Source organism: Oryzias melastigma, linkage group LG5, assembly GCF_002922805.2.
Source record: "Oryzias melastigma strain HK-1 linkage group LG5, ASM292280v2, whole genome shotgun sequence".
Classification (NCBI taxonomy): domain Eukaryota; kingdom Metazoa; phylum Chordata; class Actinopteri; order Beloniformes; family Adrianichthyidae; genus Oryzias; species Oryzias melastigma.
Window position 1 is genome coordinate 11,524,212 of NC_050516.1, and position 20,664 is coordinate 11,544,875.

General features: G+C 36.1%; 1 protein-coding gene across 2 annotated transcripts in view; it reads left to right on the plus strand.

The window, feature by feature from the left end:
- The first annotated feature begins 460 nt into the window (after positions 1–460).
- The window catches only part of mapkapk2a (MAPK activated protein kinase 2a), a 29,764-nt gene continuing 9,560 nt past the window's right edge, over positions 461–20,664 (plus strand). Inside the window, exons 1-3 of one of the 2 annotated variants that reach the window (XM_024270637.2) lie at positions 461–1,272; positions 15,609–15,748; positions 20,359–20,423. In XM_024270637.2, coding sequence (XP_024126405.1) covers positions 1,048–1,272; positions 15,609–15,748; positions 20,359–20,423 — 430 coding nt within the window. In that variant the 5' untranslated portion in view covers positions 461–1,047. The remainder of the gene's footprint in view (positions 1,273–15,608; positions 15,749–20,358; positions 20,424–20,664) is intronic. The other variant, XM_024270636.2, reaches the window with a different exon arrangement.

The following is a 20,664-nucleotide window of genomic DNA, read 5'->3' on the forward strand; positions in this document are numbered from 1 at the left end:
GGTCCCCGGGCCTTGACTTTGAGATGTGCAATAGAGGAACAAAAGTCACTAAAATGTCAACATTTTAAAAATACCAGATACCTCAGCAAATGTTTCTTAACTGCTGGATGAGAATTGTGTTTGGTCAAACTAAAACACCTCTCACAGTGCAACACCTGCTGTGTCCTGTGGTTATTTCAGATTTAATTTGAGGTTTTACAGCCTAACCTTGAGGTAACCTATAGTGTTCAGAGTCAGAGATTACTGGGTCTATTTTTGTCCGGCTCCCTCAGTGCTGCCTCAATAATATGAGAGAGGGTCTCCTCTATTAAACGCCAAAGCTACAAAATAAAGGTTGAGCTGTTAATTTGAAAAACGCTATTATTTTACTATATAGAGAAAACCCATTAGGGGGGACTTTGAAGTCATTAAAGATAGTTTCCTTAGGGGAATTCGTGGTTTTTCTCGGTCTGACATGCGTTCGGCTCTTCCTGCTGTCTTACTTCTCCTTTAAGTACCGAACATCCCCCTCGTGGTGACGTCACCAGCAGACCTGCTGGGTGTCTGCTCAGTAGAAACTGAAGTGGTTTGCTAACCGTATCGGACTTTTCCCCCCTCTTTTGTTTGTCTTTTGAAAAGCGTTTCGTGGTCTTTGATAACTTTATCGGGAAGGTTTCCTTTGACCTGCGATGAAAACAGGTGCCGTGGCGTACTTAGAGGATGTTTCGGAAAAGTTCCAGGAGCTTTCTTTGAGGAACCGGTAAAAGGCAGAAACAACCGGAGATGTATAAGCTAACTCCCTAGCTTCGCCGCTAGCCAAGAATCCGATCAATAGCTCATAGGGCAGGATCGAAGAATGCTAGCATGCTAACTGTGAGCTAGTTTAGCTTCTGTCGGCCAACCAAGTGACTTTTTCCAACCTGTAACGTCACAACTACTGTCAACTAGCCTCCGGGCCTGGCTCCGTTCTGCTCAAAGGCCAGCTAACCAAGAAGGAAGAGTTATTTTATCTTTAAGGGAAAGGGCAGAGCGGCGGTGTTGACGTCCGTTCATCTTTCCACTGTAAACATGAACCAACCACTGTTTCCAAACCCAGCGGGTCAGCAGAACCCGGGAGAGCAGCAGAATCCCACGGGTCAGTTCGTCTCCTTCCACTCGAAACCTACCCTACAAATCAAGAAGAACGCCATCACAGACGAGTACAAGGTGACCAATCAGGTGTTGGGGCTGGGCATCAATGGAAAAGTGCTGGAAATCTTCCACAAGAAGACCGGCGACAAGTTTGCGCTGAAGGTAGGTCATAGTAAACCACAGGTTTCTGACGCTGACACCTATGAAGAGGAGACTTACGCTCCCACGGTTCAGACTAAACATCCTCCGAGGCTTTACACAACTCCTGATGATGGGGTTGCTGTAGCTCTGTCTGTGGATCAAGCGTTCAGCCTGTTAGTTGTCCAAGGGTTCAAATCCCAAGCAATTTGTGTATGTATGTGGGCTAGGTTTGTACCCTCATATTGTTTCAAAATAATAATATTAATAATAAAAAAACAGCACATCTCTAATGTAAAAGGAAATTTATCTTGGATGTAGCTCAATGGGTTGGGTCAACCAAAAGGTTGAGGGTTCAAATCCCAAATGATTGTCAAAAAATGCCAAAAAAAATAGTCCAAAAAGCTAGAAGAATGACCATTTTTAAAACGGTAACTTTTAACATAAGTATGAATAATCAAAAGGCAGGAATATTATTCCAGAATAAATAAACTTAAACCTTAAATAACTTTCAACATTTTACTCTCTATAAAAATATATTTTGTCAAATTATACAAGTTAGAAATAAGCACAAGATAACATCGGGCCATTAATAACAATAAAATGAAATGATCTGGTTGGCCGGATATAATTACCCGGACCTCGACTGACATGTTTTAGACCAAACGATACAAAACTAAACTTTATTCTCAGAGTTCTGCTGGTTTTAGTGGGCCTTTTGGTGTTGGTTGGTTATTAATATAAGCCAGATGTCTTAACATATACGCACACATGCAGATGATGTCATCACATAGATCATGGAAAATTGTATTTTATTTTTTTAGATCGCAGTGGGGGAACTTTGCATGAACCGTGTCAATCACCACCTAAGAAAATAATGTGTTACACTTCTAGATAAAGTTGTATAAATAACAGTCACAACTTTCTGCTTTCCTGTCTTAAACACATGCTGTGTTTATTCCTGCTTGGTGTGTCATTTAATGAGTGTTTTAGGGTCAGTAGATTGTGGTAAGCTAAACTACGTCTGCTTATTCCTAGAATGTATATCTAAGGAAGTAGGAGGAATCAATGAGAACATGACTTGTAAAGAATTAGGTCAACTTCATTTGTGTGGGTTTAAAATTACTAAAATATTTTTTTAACAAATGCAAAACAATGCTATCTTGATTGTTTGCATAGTTTTGATTTTGCGGTCAGAGCAAAACATTTTAAATAAAGCTCTGTATGGTCCACACACAGTTTAAAATGCAAAAGGCTTCTGAGATCACTGCGAGTAGATCTGTGTTGACATTCTCTTCTAAAATAGCATACTTTGGAATGAACCATCTTAACGAACTGGCTCTGTTGGTTGGAGAGAAAACATTTCTTCGGTCACTTTGTGCACCAGTAAATAGGAAGCATTGTTCGAAGAGCCGGACGGTTGAAATCTTTAATGCTGGGAAGTTGACTGGAGAGTTTGCAGCTGGGATAGAATGGCACTCATGGTGTAGTGGATGACCACTGAAGTGCTCGTTTGAGTGTATATGCGTGGCATGCTGTGTTATCATGCATTATGTAATCTTCATTTGGATACATCCTTAGCAGTCCATCGTTGCTGTGTAACCACATTTGTTAGCTCTCTATACTATTTCATAACTTCATCTTTTTATGTTTTGTGTGAAAGCTGCAGTTTAAAAGCGTTTATGATAATTTTCCATAAACTTTATTCTTTACATTACATGTCACCCCTTTTCCTAATAATTTTATTTCAGTTTGTGTTCTTTTTTTGCTTTAAATACCTTGAATAAACTGGGGAAACTTAAATTTGAGTTTATAGATCTTCAGTGTGGATTATAAATATGAAGCATAAATGAATCAACTGTTGAAATTTTATCTTGAGAAAGTTATTGTTCACCCTTCGTTGTCACAAAATATTTATTTCGGTTAAACAGATCATTTTAAATGATACCACACTATTAGAATTAAGTCATTTTAGAGTGTGGACTGGAGGACATCAGGTCAGTCCTGTTTTTTTAATAGAAACAATGTGGGTAATACGGAACTGTATTAGATTGAGTTTTGACAATGTTTTTGTATTTAAAATTTGGTAAAGGGAAACCAATTGGCTTTCTTGTTTTTTTATTTTTTATTTGTGTATTTCCGACTGTTTAACATTCATTCATTCATTTTTTGTGAAGATGAATCAATGAACTGTTTAGTATTAAAAAATAGAATCTTAATCTCATTTATGATAATAAATATCTACAACTTTAAATTAGGGAGTGGCCAGTCATATTCCCCAAGGCGTGTAAAGGCTTGCACCCTGCTAGTATTCATAATCGTTGGATACTTATTAAGATTACAGCACCAAAAATCTGGATGTGATTAAGAGATTGATGCTGTCGATTGCATCACTGCTTAACACTTTGTTCCTCGATTGTAATCTTTTAAAATGGTGACGGCTTTCATTCCTGTCATTGTTAAAACACATTTAGCCTGGACAAATCTGCAGATACACGACCCACACCAGGAAAATAGGGATGCACCGAAATGAGAATTGGTAGGCGAAGCCACTCAGCCGAACACCAAATAGTTACTGAATATAAAATGTAAATGTTGAGTTTTTCATTATTTTTGTCATTATTCTTCATGCTGTTCTGGGTGTTTGGCTTTTGAATTGCACATTAAGGCCAAAGGGGTAAAGGTTTTAGCAGATGTACCCCTTCTTGATAATCTGTTTCCACATTCGCTGCAAACTGCTGTTCTTTTGTTGCTCTTAATCACTTTAAAATACCTCCACACTGCCGCCATATCAAAGAAAGCGCAAGATCATTACTGAACGCTGATTAACCAGCATTTGATTTTGTCATCGCGTCACATGCCACTATTCGGTCGTAGGGCTTTTAAAAAAATAAAATAAAAATTCAGCCAAATTTATTTGGTTTGTTGTTTTTGGTTGTTGTTGGTTTTGTAGCTGTTTTGAATTTTTATAATATGTATATTTATTTTATATTCTTTAATTTCATTTATTAAATTATGCCATAAAATGTTTTTTTTTTTACTTGAGTGGAAAACAGACCTCGCTTTTTCCAGCGAATTAAAATATGTTTGTCTATAAGGTATTCTTTTCAATTTGAAAATAAAATATTTGAGGCTTTTCTGATTTAGGGGGTTGGAGAAATATATTTTGTTGCTTTAGATGACGGGGGGGGGATACAAATGAGCAAAAATTTAACAAAAATACAAATATATTAAACTACATGGTTTTTCTCACCTACATTTTTTAAATTAAATATTTTAAAATAAACGAATAATAAAAAAACATCAGGTTTGATCTTAAACTTATAGTGATGAGTCAAATAAGATTACACTCAAAGAGTGTTCAATTAAACTTTTTGATGTGCTTACTTGTGTATCAGGGCTTACTTTACTTGCTGCCTTCACACCAAACGGGATTCGTGCATCTATTTTCCATGGCAGGCCTGTTGTTCGACTCATATCAAGTTCGTTGCTCAACGCTCGTCCAAAAATGTGTACATGAACTTGACGCTCTAGATGCATGTGGGAGGAGCTAGCGGCAAACGTTTTAAGCCTCATTGGTACATGGAAAAATTGCCTGTAAATCTAATTTATAATGCACGGAGAACATGGACGATGAGAGGTCAGGTTTGTTTATTTTTTTGAAGAGGGTTCATGAGATCATTCATAAACTCTCCCAGTATGGTGAGGTTCACTGCAGGAGCTGGATCTCAATGACAGCCGCTCTCAGCTTTACTTCTCTCTGTGACCCAGTTTGATGAGTTACATTAGTCTAAAAAGAATAAAAAATAATAAAATTAGACAATTTTTTTAATGTTTACTTGATGGGAAAAAAATTACTCCATCTTCAACACGTCACAGGGCAAAACTTAGCCCCTGATTTGTTGATGTGATGGACCTTGTTTGCCAAAGATCAGATTTTTGAACTCCTGACGTGCTGCAATGCTCAAATTGTGTGTTAACGCCCATATTGCGCTGCTGCCAGACTTATGCGCCTTGCCTGACACTCATATTACACTGCAGGACCTCTGAACATGTCTGTACATTGAAACTTGACACCCTGGCGCGCAATTCACATTTTGGTGTGAACACAGCTTTAGGAACTGTCTTATGCACCTAATTTTTCTCCAACCAGTAAATCATAAAATTAAGATTTTACATTTGGTTGCTTTGAAAGTATGGCAACAACACAACCTAATGTTTCACACCCAGTCCTTTAAACTGTTGACGAACTGTATTATTGACCTAAACTTTGATGCTGAACGTAAAGATAAAGATTTGCGTTGATCTCTGGACCCCTGTACTCTTAAAAATAGTATATACCATCTTTGACTGGCGTGCCTCAAGACGTGGACTCAGTTTATTTCCGTTGAAAGGGGTAGATTCCAAAGGATGTGGTATTGAAGGTTTGGTTGGTTGACCCAAACCCTTGAGAGTCTCATGCCGGTCGGATTCAAAGTAATTTAAAAGCTGACGTAGTTGTTACTCATAAGTAGATTTAGGAAGTATTTAAATGAGTGGATTTTCACTCCATGCTAAATCAACATTTTTAAAAAATATTATTCATCAATCTGCAGCTTATTCAGAACTCTGCTCTTGAGTTCTCACAAGTACCAAAAAATTACACTATATTAGTCCAGGTCTGAGGTATCAACTCTAGCTGCTGATCTGCCACAGGATAGACTTAAATTTATGTTGCTGGTTTATAAATCTTTGAATCATTTAGCACCAAATCACATGATTGACCAACCATGTGCCAGCCCAGACCTCTCCGGTAATTTAGATCTGGTCTTTGTCTGTTCCAAGAGTCAAAAGCAAACATAGAGAAGCTGCATTCAGCTTCTATGCTCCACAGATCTGGAACAGACTTCCAGAAAGCCTTAGATTAGCTGAAACGCATGTAAATCCAGGTTAAAGACCCACCTGTTCTCAAAAGTTTACTTTAATTTTAAGCTTACCTTAAAATCATTTCAATGTAACTTTCTTTATTTTAATATTACCCCTTTAATATCTCTTGTAATTGTTTATTTTAATGTTTTATATAACGCTCTTTGAATCGTCTTTGTACATGAAATGTGCGGTACAAATAAACTGGCCTCGCTTTGCCATAAAGGGGTTTTTAAGCAGGGAATTTGTCAGCTGTACTGTGTGCCTTTTTCATTTCCTGCTCAGGTCTTGTGATCAGTTACTGAAAGGGAACCAACGTGGTCAAACGGCGGTGCGGAGCTGAATGATGTCAACATTAAGCGAAAGGGATTTTTCAAACTCACTTTCAAAGTTCATTCAGCATGTGACATCTATTGCTGCTCTTATATTAATGGCTGAAAGAAGCCAACAGATTAACATGCTTACTAATATTAAGTAAAAAGGTTGAGAATTCTCTCTTGCAGCAGTAAATGTTATAGCTTTCATAGGTTAGATACAGATTAGATCTTTGGTTTTAGCCTGGCAGCTTACAAAACATCAGCTAACAATCAAGCTGTAGTTTCCTTTCAGCTTATAAACATGATTAGCACAGCAATTAAGGCCATTTCCGTTTTTAGAAGCTAGCCCAGGAACGTGTAGATTTGAGCGGCTTTTCATTGATTAAAAATAGATGCACAGCTTGGCTTTAGTTGACTGATAGAAATGCCTTCACCCTAATAATTAAAATGTCCTGCCTGATCCACCATACAGATGTTTAACCATGAGCCCCTTTTACAGATGTTGTAGGCCCGCCTTCAAGTTTTACTGTCAAGCACAAGGCTTTTTAGCTACCGCTGTGTTTGGCCGAGGCATTACTTTTGTCAAGTTTAGCTTCCAAATCAACAGATATCCTGCAGGGTTTTGCGTTCTCCGATGTTCGGTTATGAAATATCAGTACTAGGCCATGACACCTATCATGCTACTATGAGCACACTATTAAAAAGATTATTCTTCTCATGTCTTTTTACTAAATGTTTGAAAATGAATAAGTATTTAATTACCATTATACCTTTTTTATTTCTAGAACAGGAGATCAGAATTAACAAAACACAACAGATACAAACACAAAGATCTTGAAAGAAAAGAAAATGATATTTGTCACTTTAAGCATTTTTCTAGTTCTCTTCAACAGTAAGCAAAACATAAAGATCCTTGTTGCTTTGTATCATTTAACACCAAATCCTGAAAATGTTCTCCACAGTTTTTCCATCATCAACGTTTTGCTGACTACAGTTCCAGTAGAGAGATGACAAGATAGTAAATGAAGACACAGCAAAACCTAATTAAAAATGAGTCTGTAGTCTCTAGAAAACATTGTCTTTTAATCTAATCTGACAATAGTGTTTCCAATGGATATGTTTTATAAACGGTCTTTTTTTCCATCTTAAGTGGAAAATTCTCACACTTAAAGGGTAACCTAACACTAAAGAGTAACCAAAAACTAAATCTACTTTTTTTTGTCCGTTGACCTTTATAAATGGGGTTTTATTACAAGTGCTGTCTGTTAGTTGTTGCCAAATTGAAATAAACCTGTTTAATTCATGAAAATATAGTCAAAAACCACCTGTGTGCTGCCCCCTACAGGTTGAAACATGGTATTGTATTGAATTTTGTGATTGGTCAATTGGTGTAAGTCCCAGAAGTTTCACGCCATCATGCTCTGCAGCTCCAATATAAAAGCCCCGCCCATCTTTGGTTCTTTAACGGTCAGTCGTTAGCTTTAGCATGGCTCGTAGCCAGGTGTTTGCCTTCAGTTGTTAAGAATCTACTGGCTTACACAACTTTCCAGTGAACTTGGAAGTTAGGGAACAGAGGTTGAGAGCAATTGGAATTACTGTATGTCCAGCAAACTCCGTCCTGGTGATGGATTTGGAATTAACTTTTCACTCGGGATTGTTTGCTTAATACGTTAGCCTTTATTAGCTATGCCACTCTCAGTCCCCATCGGACTTGCAAACCCTGAGCAGCCCGCTGTCAATGATTGCAAAAGCAGCGTCTTGAGCATTGATATATATTACTGGATTGGCCCTTGCCTATTCACTGCTATAGACAGAGACGTGCCCTCACAGGCGCTATTGCTATGCATTGAGAACACAGCTGTTTCAATGTAAGACATGCAAGCACCAACCACAAAAATTGGGCTAGCTCCTTACATTTTTTAACCGATTTTCACAAAACATGGCTCAAATTAGAGCTTAGAAAATGATTATTGTCATGGTATATTTAATTTTTTACTATCTCTAAAAACTAAGCTGTAAATAGTGCGCCTTCTAGTACTACAGCTACATAAAGCTAACCTAACTGTTAATCATAGATCCAAGCCACACCTCCACTGTTCAATACGGGTCCAAGTATTTTTGCTTCACAGAGAAAAGAAGCATTCATAGCCAGTGCTAATCAGAACATAATACAATATTATCTATAAATCCTCAAATGTTCATCTGGTGTTGTTGATTTTATCTTTTGACCAAATTTCACTGCAAAATGAACCCAATAGGCATCACCTTACTGCCTGTGATGAAACAAACACCGGGGCTACTATTGGAGGATATATGGAAAATGGATTAAAAAAAACTTTTGGGGAGAGTTTCTTTGGCTGTTGTTAATGTAAGTTGATGATTACGGCCTGCATTAACCACAAAATAAAAAGACTTGGAGTCTCAGTGCGCAAAACCAAGAGAGAGATGGATGCTACAGTATGTTCTTTTTTATCTCGCTATCACGAGAAAACCAAATTTTTTCGTGATAACGAGACAGTTGATCTCATTATCACCAGAAAACTGTGAAAAAAAGAAATAGGATTAGTTGTTGTCGGCTGCCATAATTCTTCAATTCTAGTGCAATAATTAATTTGCCTGAAGTACTTCACCACATTTATAGAGATCATAAATCAGCAATGTTGGTCAACACAAATATTTGTCCTATTTTTTTAGGACAGATTATGTAATACAATATTTAGGTTAAGCAGCCAAAGCAAAGTGAGAGGGATTCCTTTTTTTTTTTTGTAAACGAGTAGTGACTTAATACACTAATGCTATTCTTTTAAGCATTTTTTTTTCTTTTATTGTTTTTAAGCAGTTTAAAAATGAAAAAAGAGGCTTCTATGACATTTGCTGCACTTTCTTTTTTTGTTTAAATGAAACAGGTATGTGGCACATTTTTGCATGCATGACGAGGCTTGAAACTCCCCTCTGGCTTAGGGTCAAACTGTGTAGGTAAACGGGAAATATGTTGAAGTTGTGCAATTGAACAAGTAAAGACAGTCGAGCATTCTTAGTGGCATTCTTTTTTTATGACTTTTTTAAATATAGCTCACAAGCATTGAAGGATTTGTGAGTAAAGCATCAAATCATAAGCTCTCATACATATCCTTTTGTATTTGCATTAGACCGTCAGGTGACTGTCCCAGCAGCTGGTGCACCACCTAATGTGACTGCAGAAAATTCTGTATTTCTAGAGTTTTTAATTGTTGATAATTGTGCAGGAGTTAAAGAAAACATGTCACTCATAACTGTCAAAGTACTTGTACTTATTTTATATTTTAAATGATACAGTTAGACCTACTCTGTCTAAATAAATATATGAATATGTATCAGGAAATAAAATGATTGAAAGTCTGACTTCTGGATTTGTAAAAAACACAAGCTTACATTTGTTTTGATGCATTTTGTCTGGTCTCCATGTTTATCTCCTTTTGTCTTGACTCATCTGTCAGTTTGTTGTTTTTCCTTTTTTTTTTTTCCTAACAAGAGCAAGCGGTGACAGGAACTTCCTTCAGCCAAACATAACTGACAGTTATTTATATAATCTTCCCTTTTTATGACTGCTGCAATTTATCTCGACACATAAAAGGTGTAAAAGGTCTTCCTCGAAAAAGCATTCCAGTTTGGGGAGTCCTGTTAATTCTATCTTTAAAGGTTCAAATGTTCCCCTTACAAGGATTTATGCTGGTTGCTACGCACAAAGCTGGCATTTAGACACCATGACGCAGTAGACGTCACTGGTTCACCTTATTCTATTTGTACTGAGCGCCACCTCATTCTCTCCTTCATTCACAACCAGCCTGTGTGCGTGTATGAGGTGCAGTGCTGCTGACACACCCACCACACACACAAACACTCATTCACTTCTCTAAAACATGCATGCTCTCAGTTTACTCGCAGTCTATACTGAGTCTTACTACACAAAAATATGTTTTAACGGCTGCTAAGTGTGCACGCTTAGACGTGAAACACTTACTATTAAGAGCTCGCTCAAAAGCCATTATCAAACCACCGCTCACATATGTTTGTGATCTAAAAATATAAAATGATGTCATTACTAGCTAATGTGGGGAAATTGTTATATATGATGTATTGTTTAGTTTTGTAAGTATTCTTTGGATACAAGTCCATGTTTTCATTTTTGATCAAATTTAAGTTATTTCACTTTTCTGCAGACTTGTTTCTGGCACAAAATGGGAGCAGCTAAATCATTTTAAATGACTCACTGATGTGCTGACATTATTTCATCCAATTATCCAGACTTTCTTTGAACTTAAAAAAAAAAAAAAAACTGTAAAGACATTTTCCACCATGTATGCTCACCGTCACGTTTAAACACCTTAGGTGTCAGAAAACCTAAGTCTTGTGCTATGTGGTCTTGCAGGTTACTCCCAATGCAACAGGGCTAAATTTGGGGAGAAATTATTTCAAATTTCATTAATTCATTTTGAGCCACTTAGTTGATGCTGTGACTCAATATCTGAATAATATAAGTTATATTTCTTAGGGTGTGTTCAGACTGGATACATTTGATTCACTTAAGTGAACCAGAGTTGATTTCCCCTGATAATCTGGAACAAATATTCAGTCTAAATTCACCCAAGCAGACCCATCTTTTAAGGTGGTTTCTGTTTATTTAGGATCAGCCTGAGCTCCAGGTTGATCTGAGTTTTTCTTCATGTAAATAGGCTCTCTGCTCAGAGCAGATCAACCGGACAAGATACAGCCACTGTAACCGGCTATTATGGGATGTAAACAGAGTAGTGGAGCAACAATGAGATGCAGCAACTCATTGAAATGTGGTTGGATAAATGCAGTCTCATTAAAGTAAACTTTTAACATGACCATTTCTATGTCATAAATGCCTTCATAGCTGACATCTCCTCAGTAGTTGCCTTGCAGTATGCCTCCGCCGTACCAGAGTACCAGGTAAATAGTGTTGTACCTGGTGTATAGACAAATGTTGAAAATTGATTATCTAAATATAAAGTTTGAATAAGTGAACAATCTCGAGAAGCATTGCAAAGTGCAATACTTCCATTGTTCTTTCTCTCATTGTTTTGCCTCGCCCTGGTAATTCCTGGCCAATGAGTGAAGAGATCTTTAATCATGTGCTTTTCTTTACAAGCTTTGATTTGAATCAAAAATTACAGGCAGTGAAAATATAAGATCAAGATCAAGGTTAAGGACTCCACCTGGACTAAATTAAGCTGACTTAGTCTGGAGCAACAAACTTTTTCAGTCTGACTACACCCTTATTTAAAAATACTATTAACAAGGTAAATTCATTTTCCTTCATTCCATGCAATTCTATTTTGGACCCTACACTTTACATAGAAGCTGCAACTAAGTTCTTGAAGATTTCATTATGAAGAATCCCAGTGCTGTTACCCACTGTTGAACATTTTTTAGTCTGGAGCCAAAACCAGCTGTTGACTTCTATTCTAGCAAATTAACAGGGCACTAACTCCTCTAAATGACTGAGAAATCAGTTATTGACCCAACATAAATTTCATTTTTCCATTAATTTAAACCATATTTAAATCACATGTCACTAAAATCCTTTTAAATGTTATGATTGACCTCAGTGCAAATCTCCAAATGTTCATTTATTCGCTCAAAGTTCCACTCTAGGCATCTATCGATCGATTGTAAAAGCTTTCCCAGTGGTCTTTTAATTATGCTAAAATTAAAAAAAGTGTAATTTTCTAGAAGAGCGACTGTACTTCATTAGAAATTCACTTCTGAGTTGTAGGTGGGTCTGTTGGCGTGGAGTAATTTCCCATCATTCCTTTGTTTGTTCACCCCCGCTAGTTTACAGTCCCTCACAACCCTAAGCTTTAGCGGTGCTACAAAATGGCGAGGAATATCGAAGCTATCCAGCCGTACAGTTTTGAGACAGATGCCAGCTCACACAACGAAGCATAAAGGATGGATCTATTTGTCTTCAAGTGGATGTATCAGAATAGAATAGAGCGGAGCAGGAAGCTTGTGGCCCTCTGAATATAGTTTGTACTTAAGAACTACAAGCTTTTTCAAACAGCCTTTTTTGTTTGCTCGTGATTGACCATGATTAGAATAAAGAATTACTACAAAACACAGTTTTAATCTTAATTTTCTTTTTACATGTCTTCCATCATAAGAACAGATTAAAAACCCCAAAACTCAATTTTTGTTGAAATGGGTCTTTAGGAGAGGGTTTTTCTTGGCTTTTCTATCAGATTCCTTAGTTAATCCAATTAAATCTAATTACATACATTTGGTGATTCCTCTGCTCAGGAAAATGATATCTAATCGCAGAACAACTCTGGTCTTTTTAACAAACTTTGTCCAAAAATCAAGCCTTTTTTCAAATAGCTTCTCCAAGAAAGTGTAGATGCTTTCAGTCATATTGTAAAATGTTCAGAACGTTTTCTTTAAAGACAAATTTATTTTAATCACTTCATATTTATTCAACATCACACTGTAATAAAAAGATTTTATGAAAGGAAGTGTTTTACTTTCTCTAAAGTGATGCTCATGCTGGCTTATAGAAGCTCTGTCAGGATTTCACAGGAGGTCTACACTTGAACTCTTTGTGAAGTGTAAAATGTTCCAGCCAGAAAGCCCTCTGTTCTTGTTCTTGTGGCCCTGCGTGCGACACTAAAAGTCTCACATCTTGTGGATGATCGAGTCATTACTCATCCACTGATTATCTATATACTCTGTTTCCATTGGATCACACTTGTGTCTAACATTGTCAAACTTCCATTCCATCCTAGAATCACACTCAAGCAAACGAGGCTCTTTCAGAGCTTTCAAAACATCATTGACGTATGCTTTTGAAGGGTAGAACTCATGCTGGCACAATGTAAAAAGGCAAAAGTTCATGTCGAAAGACCCCAGATACATGTAAACTTTTAAGCTTTGAACCCTCAACTGTTTCTTTTCTGGGTGACATTACTGATGACAACATCCTAAAAACTACTTGACTGTTTCTGACCAGAGTGGGACTGTAGTGACTGTTTTTCCTCAGCAGGTGGCACCGTTGTATCATAGAACTTCATAATTTCAAGTTCAGTTATAAAGCACAGAATAACTTTCACTGTAATTAAATTTGTGGAATCAAATGTTTTCTTTATCACTCAGGATTAAAAGGTGAACATTTTTACTGTGTTGAATTTAAAAAGGGATGACTGTGGTTGTTCATAGTTGAAAATCTCCTGAGATTTCCAATTTTTTAAGCTTTGTATGTAGTGGGCAAGTGGTCACATCAAGCAAGCTTTTCTACCTTTCTCTTCTGGTGTCACATTAGGAAGCTCAAATATTTCTTGCTAAATATTTTAGAATTTCTTATGATCCATAGGAATACATGTTTAAAGCAAATGAACTGATTATTTTTTTACCATTTTTAAAAATTTATTACAATTGTTTTGAAAACAACTTTTTAATGTTTTTAGTTTATAATTTTCCAACAGTTGTGTGAATTACACCCGTTAGAAAAATAGACTTTCGTTGTCTCTGGAATAAAGTCCACTGTGAAGTTGTGGGCAGTGTTGGAATGTTGTGAGAAGACCAGATGGACCGACATTTCATTTTGTTCTGCATTACATTACAGTTATGTTAATGCTTCATATTTCCCTTCACTGTTTGACAGCATACTTCAAAACTCTTTTATTTTGAAATAAGGTTTTCCATTATTGAAATGTTACAAACTAGATATTGAGGGTATAACCACGGAAGCAGCACGCTCTCCTGCAGATAAAATACTTTTTTTTTTAATTGTGTGAATACATTTTCTTATTTTGAGGTTCAGCTGTAAAATTGCCCACACAACTGTCTAAAAAAAGAACTAAATATAACAACAAAAGGAAACTCCACATGGATTAAAAACATTATAATAATAAACACCTAAGAAAAATAGTCATTTGTTCTATGATTCATGCCTAAAAGTAGATTTTTGACTTTCTAGATCACATGTGTCGAAGTCAAGGCTCGGGGGCCGGATCCGGCCCTCCAGATCTTTTTTTTTAATTGTTATTAATGGCCCGATGTTATCTTGCACTTATTTCTAACTTGTATAATTTTGACAACATTTTTTTAGGGAGAATAACATGTTGAAAGTTATTTAAGGTTTAAGTTGATTTATTCTGGAATAATATCACTGTTTTTTTTTTTTATTAATCATAGTTATGTTAAAAAGTTACAGTTTTAAAAATTGGCATTCTGCTAGCTTTTGGACTATTTTTGGCATTTACTAAGATTTTTAAGGCTATTTTTGGAGTTTAGCTAATATTTAGGGTACATGCTTACTGTCTTTGCTACTTTAGGTTTTTTCTTTTTCCGTTTTTAGGCTATTTTGCTAGCTATTTTTTTTTAGCTACATGCTAGCTGTTTTGGCTAACCCAAATTTTTTATTTATTTTTTCTGGCTAATTTGGCATTTAGCTCATATTTTACCTGGCTATCAGCTTCACGTATTTAGCTATCAGCACTATCATCTTCAGCAGCCAAATTCAGCTTACAGCATTCACACTAGCATTATCATAGGTAATGCTATATATCTAGTTCATAATTATGTTAAAAAGTTGGGTATTTAAAGTTTTAAAAATGTAGTTTTAGAGTGTTCAGCCCGTGACCTAAGGTGTGTTTTGGATTTTGGCCCCTTGTGCGACTGAGTTTGACACCCCTGCTTTAGATGAACATAATTAACCAAAAGGGTACAAAATGTTAGAATTCAGAAATATCAGAGTACATATCTTATTATATGGTATTTTTTTATTATACCTTATATTTATTCTTTTAGATTTAATTAAATTTGATTGTAGTTGTAATAAATTGTGTATTGAGTTTGTGCCACACAAAGAGGGTGCTATAGTTGCACAAAACTTAGTTTGAAGAAACTGTCACTTTAAAAACATCACTTTTTGATCATTGTGATAATTGATCCAGGTTTGTCCTTTTTAAATGTATTCATCATTATGAACTTCTTAATTTTCTCTCCACCATCCTATGCTTTTCTTTGTTTTTGAACTGAAATGTTGGAGAAAAATATACATTCCATCCTAATTTCTTGCTAGTTAGGATAGTTGAATGTGTTGTTCAGGATAACTAACTTAAACATCTCTGTCTGCAGATGCTTCAGGACTGTCCCAAGGCACGCAGGGAAGCGGAGCTTCACTGGAGGGCATCGCCTTGTGCTAGTATTGTGCGCATCATTGATGTCTTTGAAAACCTTTATCAGGGAAGGAAATGTCTGCTGATCGTTATGGAATGGTAAGAACACAAACAAAACCTTTTGAGGCAGGACCAGTGATAATCCCAATCAGTCCTTGATGAGATTCAGTTTAAAATTGAACCTTTAAGTTAAACAAGCAGACACTTTTCAGGAAGCAAATGCTAAGTTGTATGTCATACCATTGTAGCCTTTTCAAAACCTTCAGTTTTAGTTCTGATGTATCTGAAGTATTCCCACTTTACCCTGGAGAAAAAAAAACTTGAAATTGTATCCACTATGGGGATGGAATTCTATCATTAAAAGCAGAAACCTAATCTACCATTTCATATCAGTAAAGGTTTTTTTTAATAGTTGCAGAAAACATGGCTTAAATTCTCTCAAAGCCTGTGATGTTTTCTTGGACCTAGTTTCTGCAGAGCAGTAAAAATGTGCCTTTTGAGTTGTGCATGAGACTGTTGGCACAAAGTAAGCCCACCTCTACTTCCCAACATCCTTCTGTTTACACTCTCTTCCAGCCCCTCACAACCCCATATTAACATTAGCGATGCAACAAAAACGGCGGGCAATGTTAGGGCTTTCCAGCCGTACTGTTTTGAGATGCCAGTAGCTGCATCGGAATGGAGCAGAGCAGGGATTGTAACACATGCGTTGTTGCCACAAGCTTTTTCCAACTGTATTTTTTCGACTACTCCTGATTCACAATGATTTTAATAACAAAATGGTCAGAAATGCAAAATTAGAATTAATTTTCCAACATGAGAAATGCACCACAAGAACATGGTAAAAACAAGATTTTGAATGAGTGGTTCTTTAAAATTGCAAAAGCCAAAGCCGGTTAAGTCCTTGTGTTAGTGAAAGTCACTTGTTCATCACAAATGTTGACATGCAGTTTAGAAACTTCAAAAAACGTGTCAGATAAGCTTGTGTGGACTGTGAGAGGGAGCCAGATTACACAAACACGTGCTCAACCTCACTTGTTTGGACATTTTAGTATTTTTAACTGACCTGTCGGATGTTTTTGGATTGTGGGAGGAAACCAGAATACTTCAGAAAACCTCACAAAGTCACAGTGAACCCAAATTCAACCGCTTTTTTCAGCAGCACTTGACTCGTTTGAGCAGTTTCCTGTCATTTCCTGTTCTGAATGTCTTGTATTTGATGTATTTCTTTTGTTTTTGCTCCTTTTGAGAAGAGGAAGCTACTGATTGTGAAAACATGCCACGCTGCATTGATGCAGATTTTCCATGCAAAAGGAGGCCCAACCAGTATGGAGTGCATAGAAATGAGCAGTTTTCAGAAGCCTGACGTTTCTGCTGAGGACATCCTTTTTTAATTGGGCGATATAATATGATGCATTATATTTATGAGAAAAAAATGTTTGGTTTCCGTTATCTATAGACAATAAGAATCAAAATCACAGTAAAATGACTTGAAATGTGTGTGCAATGAGTCTATGTAGCAACATTTCTTGAAATGACAAAAAAAAATCAACCTTTTCACTATATCCCAATATGTTTTCAAATATACCTCTATTTAAAAGAAAAAGGAAAAATCCTTTTCAACCTCTGGGCGGCAGACCAGCACTGGCCCATGAGTCAAATGGTACCAGATCACAAAGAAATAATATTTAACTTGCATTTTTTTAAATTTATATATTCTTTGAGTCTGCATGTCGTTTTATTTTGAAAAGCTACCAGATTCTCTCCACCACAAGTTTTTATTATTTATTTACCTTTATTTAACCGGGGAAGTCCTGTTGAGATTAAAAATCTATTTTTCAAAGGAGCCCTGGGGGGTCACAAACACCAAATTACAATCAACAATAAAATTCATAAAAATAACATTCACAAACCGTGTTTCTTACTTCCAACATTTTGAGTTTAGTTTTAAGCTGGCCTGCATGAACCAGTTGCTCCAACTTCAAGTGATTTTGGAGATTGTTCCATGTTGTCAGTGCAGAGAACTGAAAAGAAATATTTCCAACTTCTGTCCAAACTGTTGCAAGGATTCTTGTGATCTTAATGAATATTGACCGGTTTGTCTTGGTTTGGTGTAATTACAGAGATATGAAGGGAACAAGTGTCTATTTTAGGGAAAAACCAAGTTGATAATGAATGCAGACTTTTCTAAGATCAGCTAAATTTCACATTGTGAGATCAGATTGAAATAATTGCTGCTCTTTAATATTTTAACTGATCTCTGATGCACAAACAATAAAATAAAACAAAGATTAGTTTAAAAGCTAATATACCACCTTGTTCAAAATAAATTAATAATTAAATGTTAAGTAAAGCTTTTAGTCCCCCTCCAGTCAACTATTGATCTATTGTAAAATCATTCCCAGTGGTCTTTTTTTTTTTTATTATTATGACGTTTTTAGCCAAAATGTAAAAGCCTGTTTCGTTTTCTGGGACATAGTTTCTGGAGAGTGGCAAGAAATTTGCCTGCAAGTTGTGGGACTGGAGTAAGCCTACCTTGACTTCCCATCATCCCTTTGTTTACACGCTCTCCCGCTAGCTTACAGCCCCTCACAATCCCAAGTTAACATCACTGATGCAACAAAACTAGCAAGTAATATTGGAGCTATCCAGTTGTTTTGAGATGCCAACTCAGACGAGGAAATCAAAGACTTACTTGGATCTATTGGTCGTCTGATCCTGATTCACAACAATTTAGAGAAAGAAACCCTAAGAAATGCAGTTTTAATTTAATTTATCTTTAAACGTCCTCCATGATCAGAAAAATGCCTCAAGAACATGTTAAAAACAGTATTTTCATTGGATTGGATTTTAAAATAAAGTTTGATCTTTTCAGAGCAAATTTACTTAATTTAACATTTTTAAAATGATATTTTCACCCTGCTTTTTGCTAAACATAATTTAATTGTTTTTATAAATCATCATCTGCTTTTCTGAAGATGTGAGGAATATCGCATTTCCTCTAAAGAGCATTGCCATTTCTTTTAAATCAACTTCCACTGCTTTAGCATTTCGACTCCCTCCCAGCCCCAGCCAACTTGTCACACGTGCACGCTGTGGTTACCTTTGTAGTGCTGGGGGAGTAAACGTGTCTGCCCGCATGCTCACATGTTAAAAGTGATGACTAACTTATTGAGAAAATTGACTTGACTTTGAAATGCAATTTAGAGAAAAAAAAAAGTTTTCTGATGAAACTTCAAACATTTCCTAGAAAAACAGGCAAGTGCAGAAGACCGTTTAGGTCTCTCTTTCTTCAACTTGTGACTCATTGTGAGTCTGACCTACATTATTCAGCTTGAAGCATGTCTCTTGTTCTCTAAAGGGGTCACAGTGTCACTTGTCCTACTACTTTTAGAAACTGCTGAGCATTAATTGTAAATTACACCTCTACCCAAAGCGCTGCCTTAAATCTAGAGTTCACTGCACAGAAACCGTGTTTCCTACAAATGCCTCTGCCCAAAAATTATCAGGTGGCCAATCTAAATCCAAACTCTTTCCTTTTGTAGCAGCTGGACTATTAAGTGGAAGACAACATGTTCAAATGTATTTGAATAAATTGACGATTCTTTTCAAAGAGCTCTTTAAATAAATGCTAATAAAAATCAAAAATGAAACGATCTCAAAACTAGCATTCTTATACCGATCTTATATCTAGAATGTAATATCATTCTTATTTCTAGAGTTAAATATCATTAGAATGCATTTATTTATATACTGAAGTTTTTATAAAGGGTTTATTCTTTATGTTAAAAACATAAGGGAGAAGCTTCTCATTCCTGGTAGATTTTTAGAAATTTTTATTTCATTACTTTCTGCAAATTTGCATGAAAATTTATTTTTATGCTGAGAGCAGTTTAGCACATTTAAGTACATTTACTTCCTTTTTTTACTTTTATCATTTCAATTTAGATGTTTGTGATTAAGCTCAAAATCCTAAGTGTTTAATGAAAGCTTGTCCTTGTTTATGCAACCGTCTTATCTAGTATGTGACTATTTTGTGTTCAAATGAAATTTTTCAGGATTTCTTGTTTTCATAAATGAGCTATTGTGTTTCTTTAAATACTCCATTAAAATAGTGTTTTTAACATCTTCTTATTGCATTTTTCTCCTGATGGAGAACATGTATTAAGAAAAGGAAGCCTAAAATGGCATTTCTGAATATTTCTTTATTTAAATCGTTCTGAATCAGAAGGAAACAAAAAAGATGCCGCTTGAAAAGAGCTTATTTGTGATGTAGAAACTACGCTGGGCAGGCCACAAACTCCCTACTCTAAGCTCTCAAAAACGGGGAGGGGAAGAGGGGTAGGGATGTCCGTTCCAACAGTCCCGTCCACAACTCAGACGTGGATTTCTAATGATTTCCTGTCCATGTCGAAGAAAATGACACCGATTCTTTCATTTTGCCTAAGTACTGCATAGTTGTTTACTTGATTTCACAGACAAATGTCAAAATCAAAAAATACATCAACTTGTTTTTTTTCCCCCATTTTTCTGCTAAAGCTTATTCCAGCATCTGCTTAGGTTGAAGTGTTATTCTTTGTTGTTCCACATGTTGTATTGTATCTTAGTATTGCACAACCTTTCTGAGTAAGTAAGATGTAAGTAAGATTTATTTGCATGTCTGTGCAACATGTCACAACATTTTTCTTTTGTTTATCTTTTTCTCTCAGTATGGATGGTGGCGAGCTTTTCAGTCGAATTCAGGACAGAGGAGACCAGGCCTTCACAGAGAAAGGTAAGAAGCTCACAGAAACCTAAAACTGACAGATTTTATTTTGATGTCCAGCAGGACATAAAAAAAAATTTGGCAGTCAGTGAATCTGTAAGTTATACCGACTTAAAAGGATGAGTTTGGTCTGTTATGTTCGTCAAAGATACACTTCAACTGTGAAAGACAATCTAGAAAATCATTATGTATAATTTTCAAACAATTTCTGTTCAGAAAACACGTTTTTAGCTTCTTCAAACAACAACAC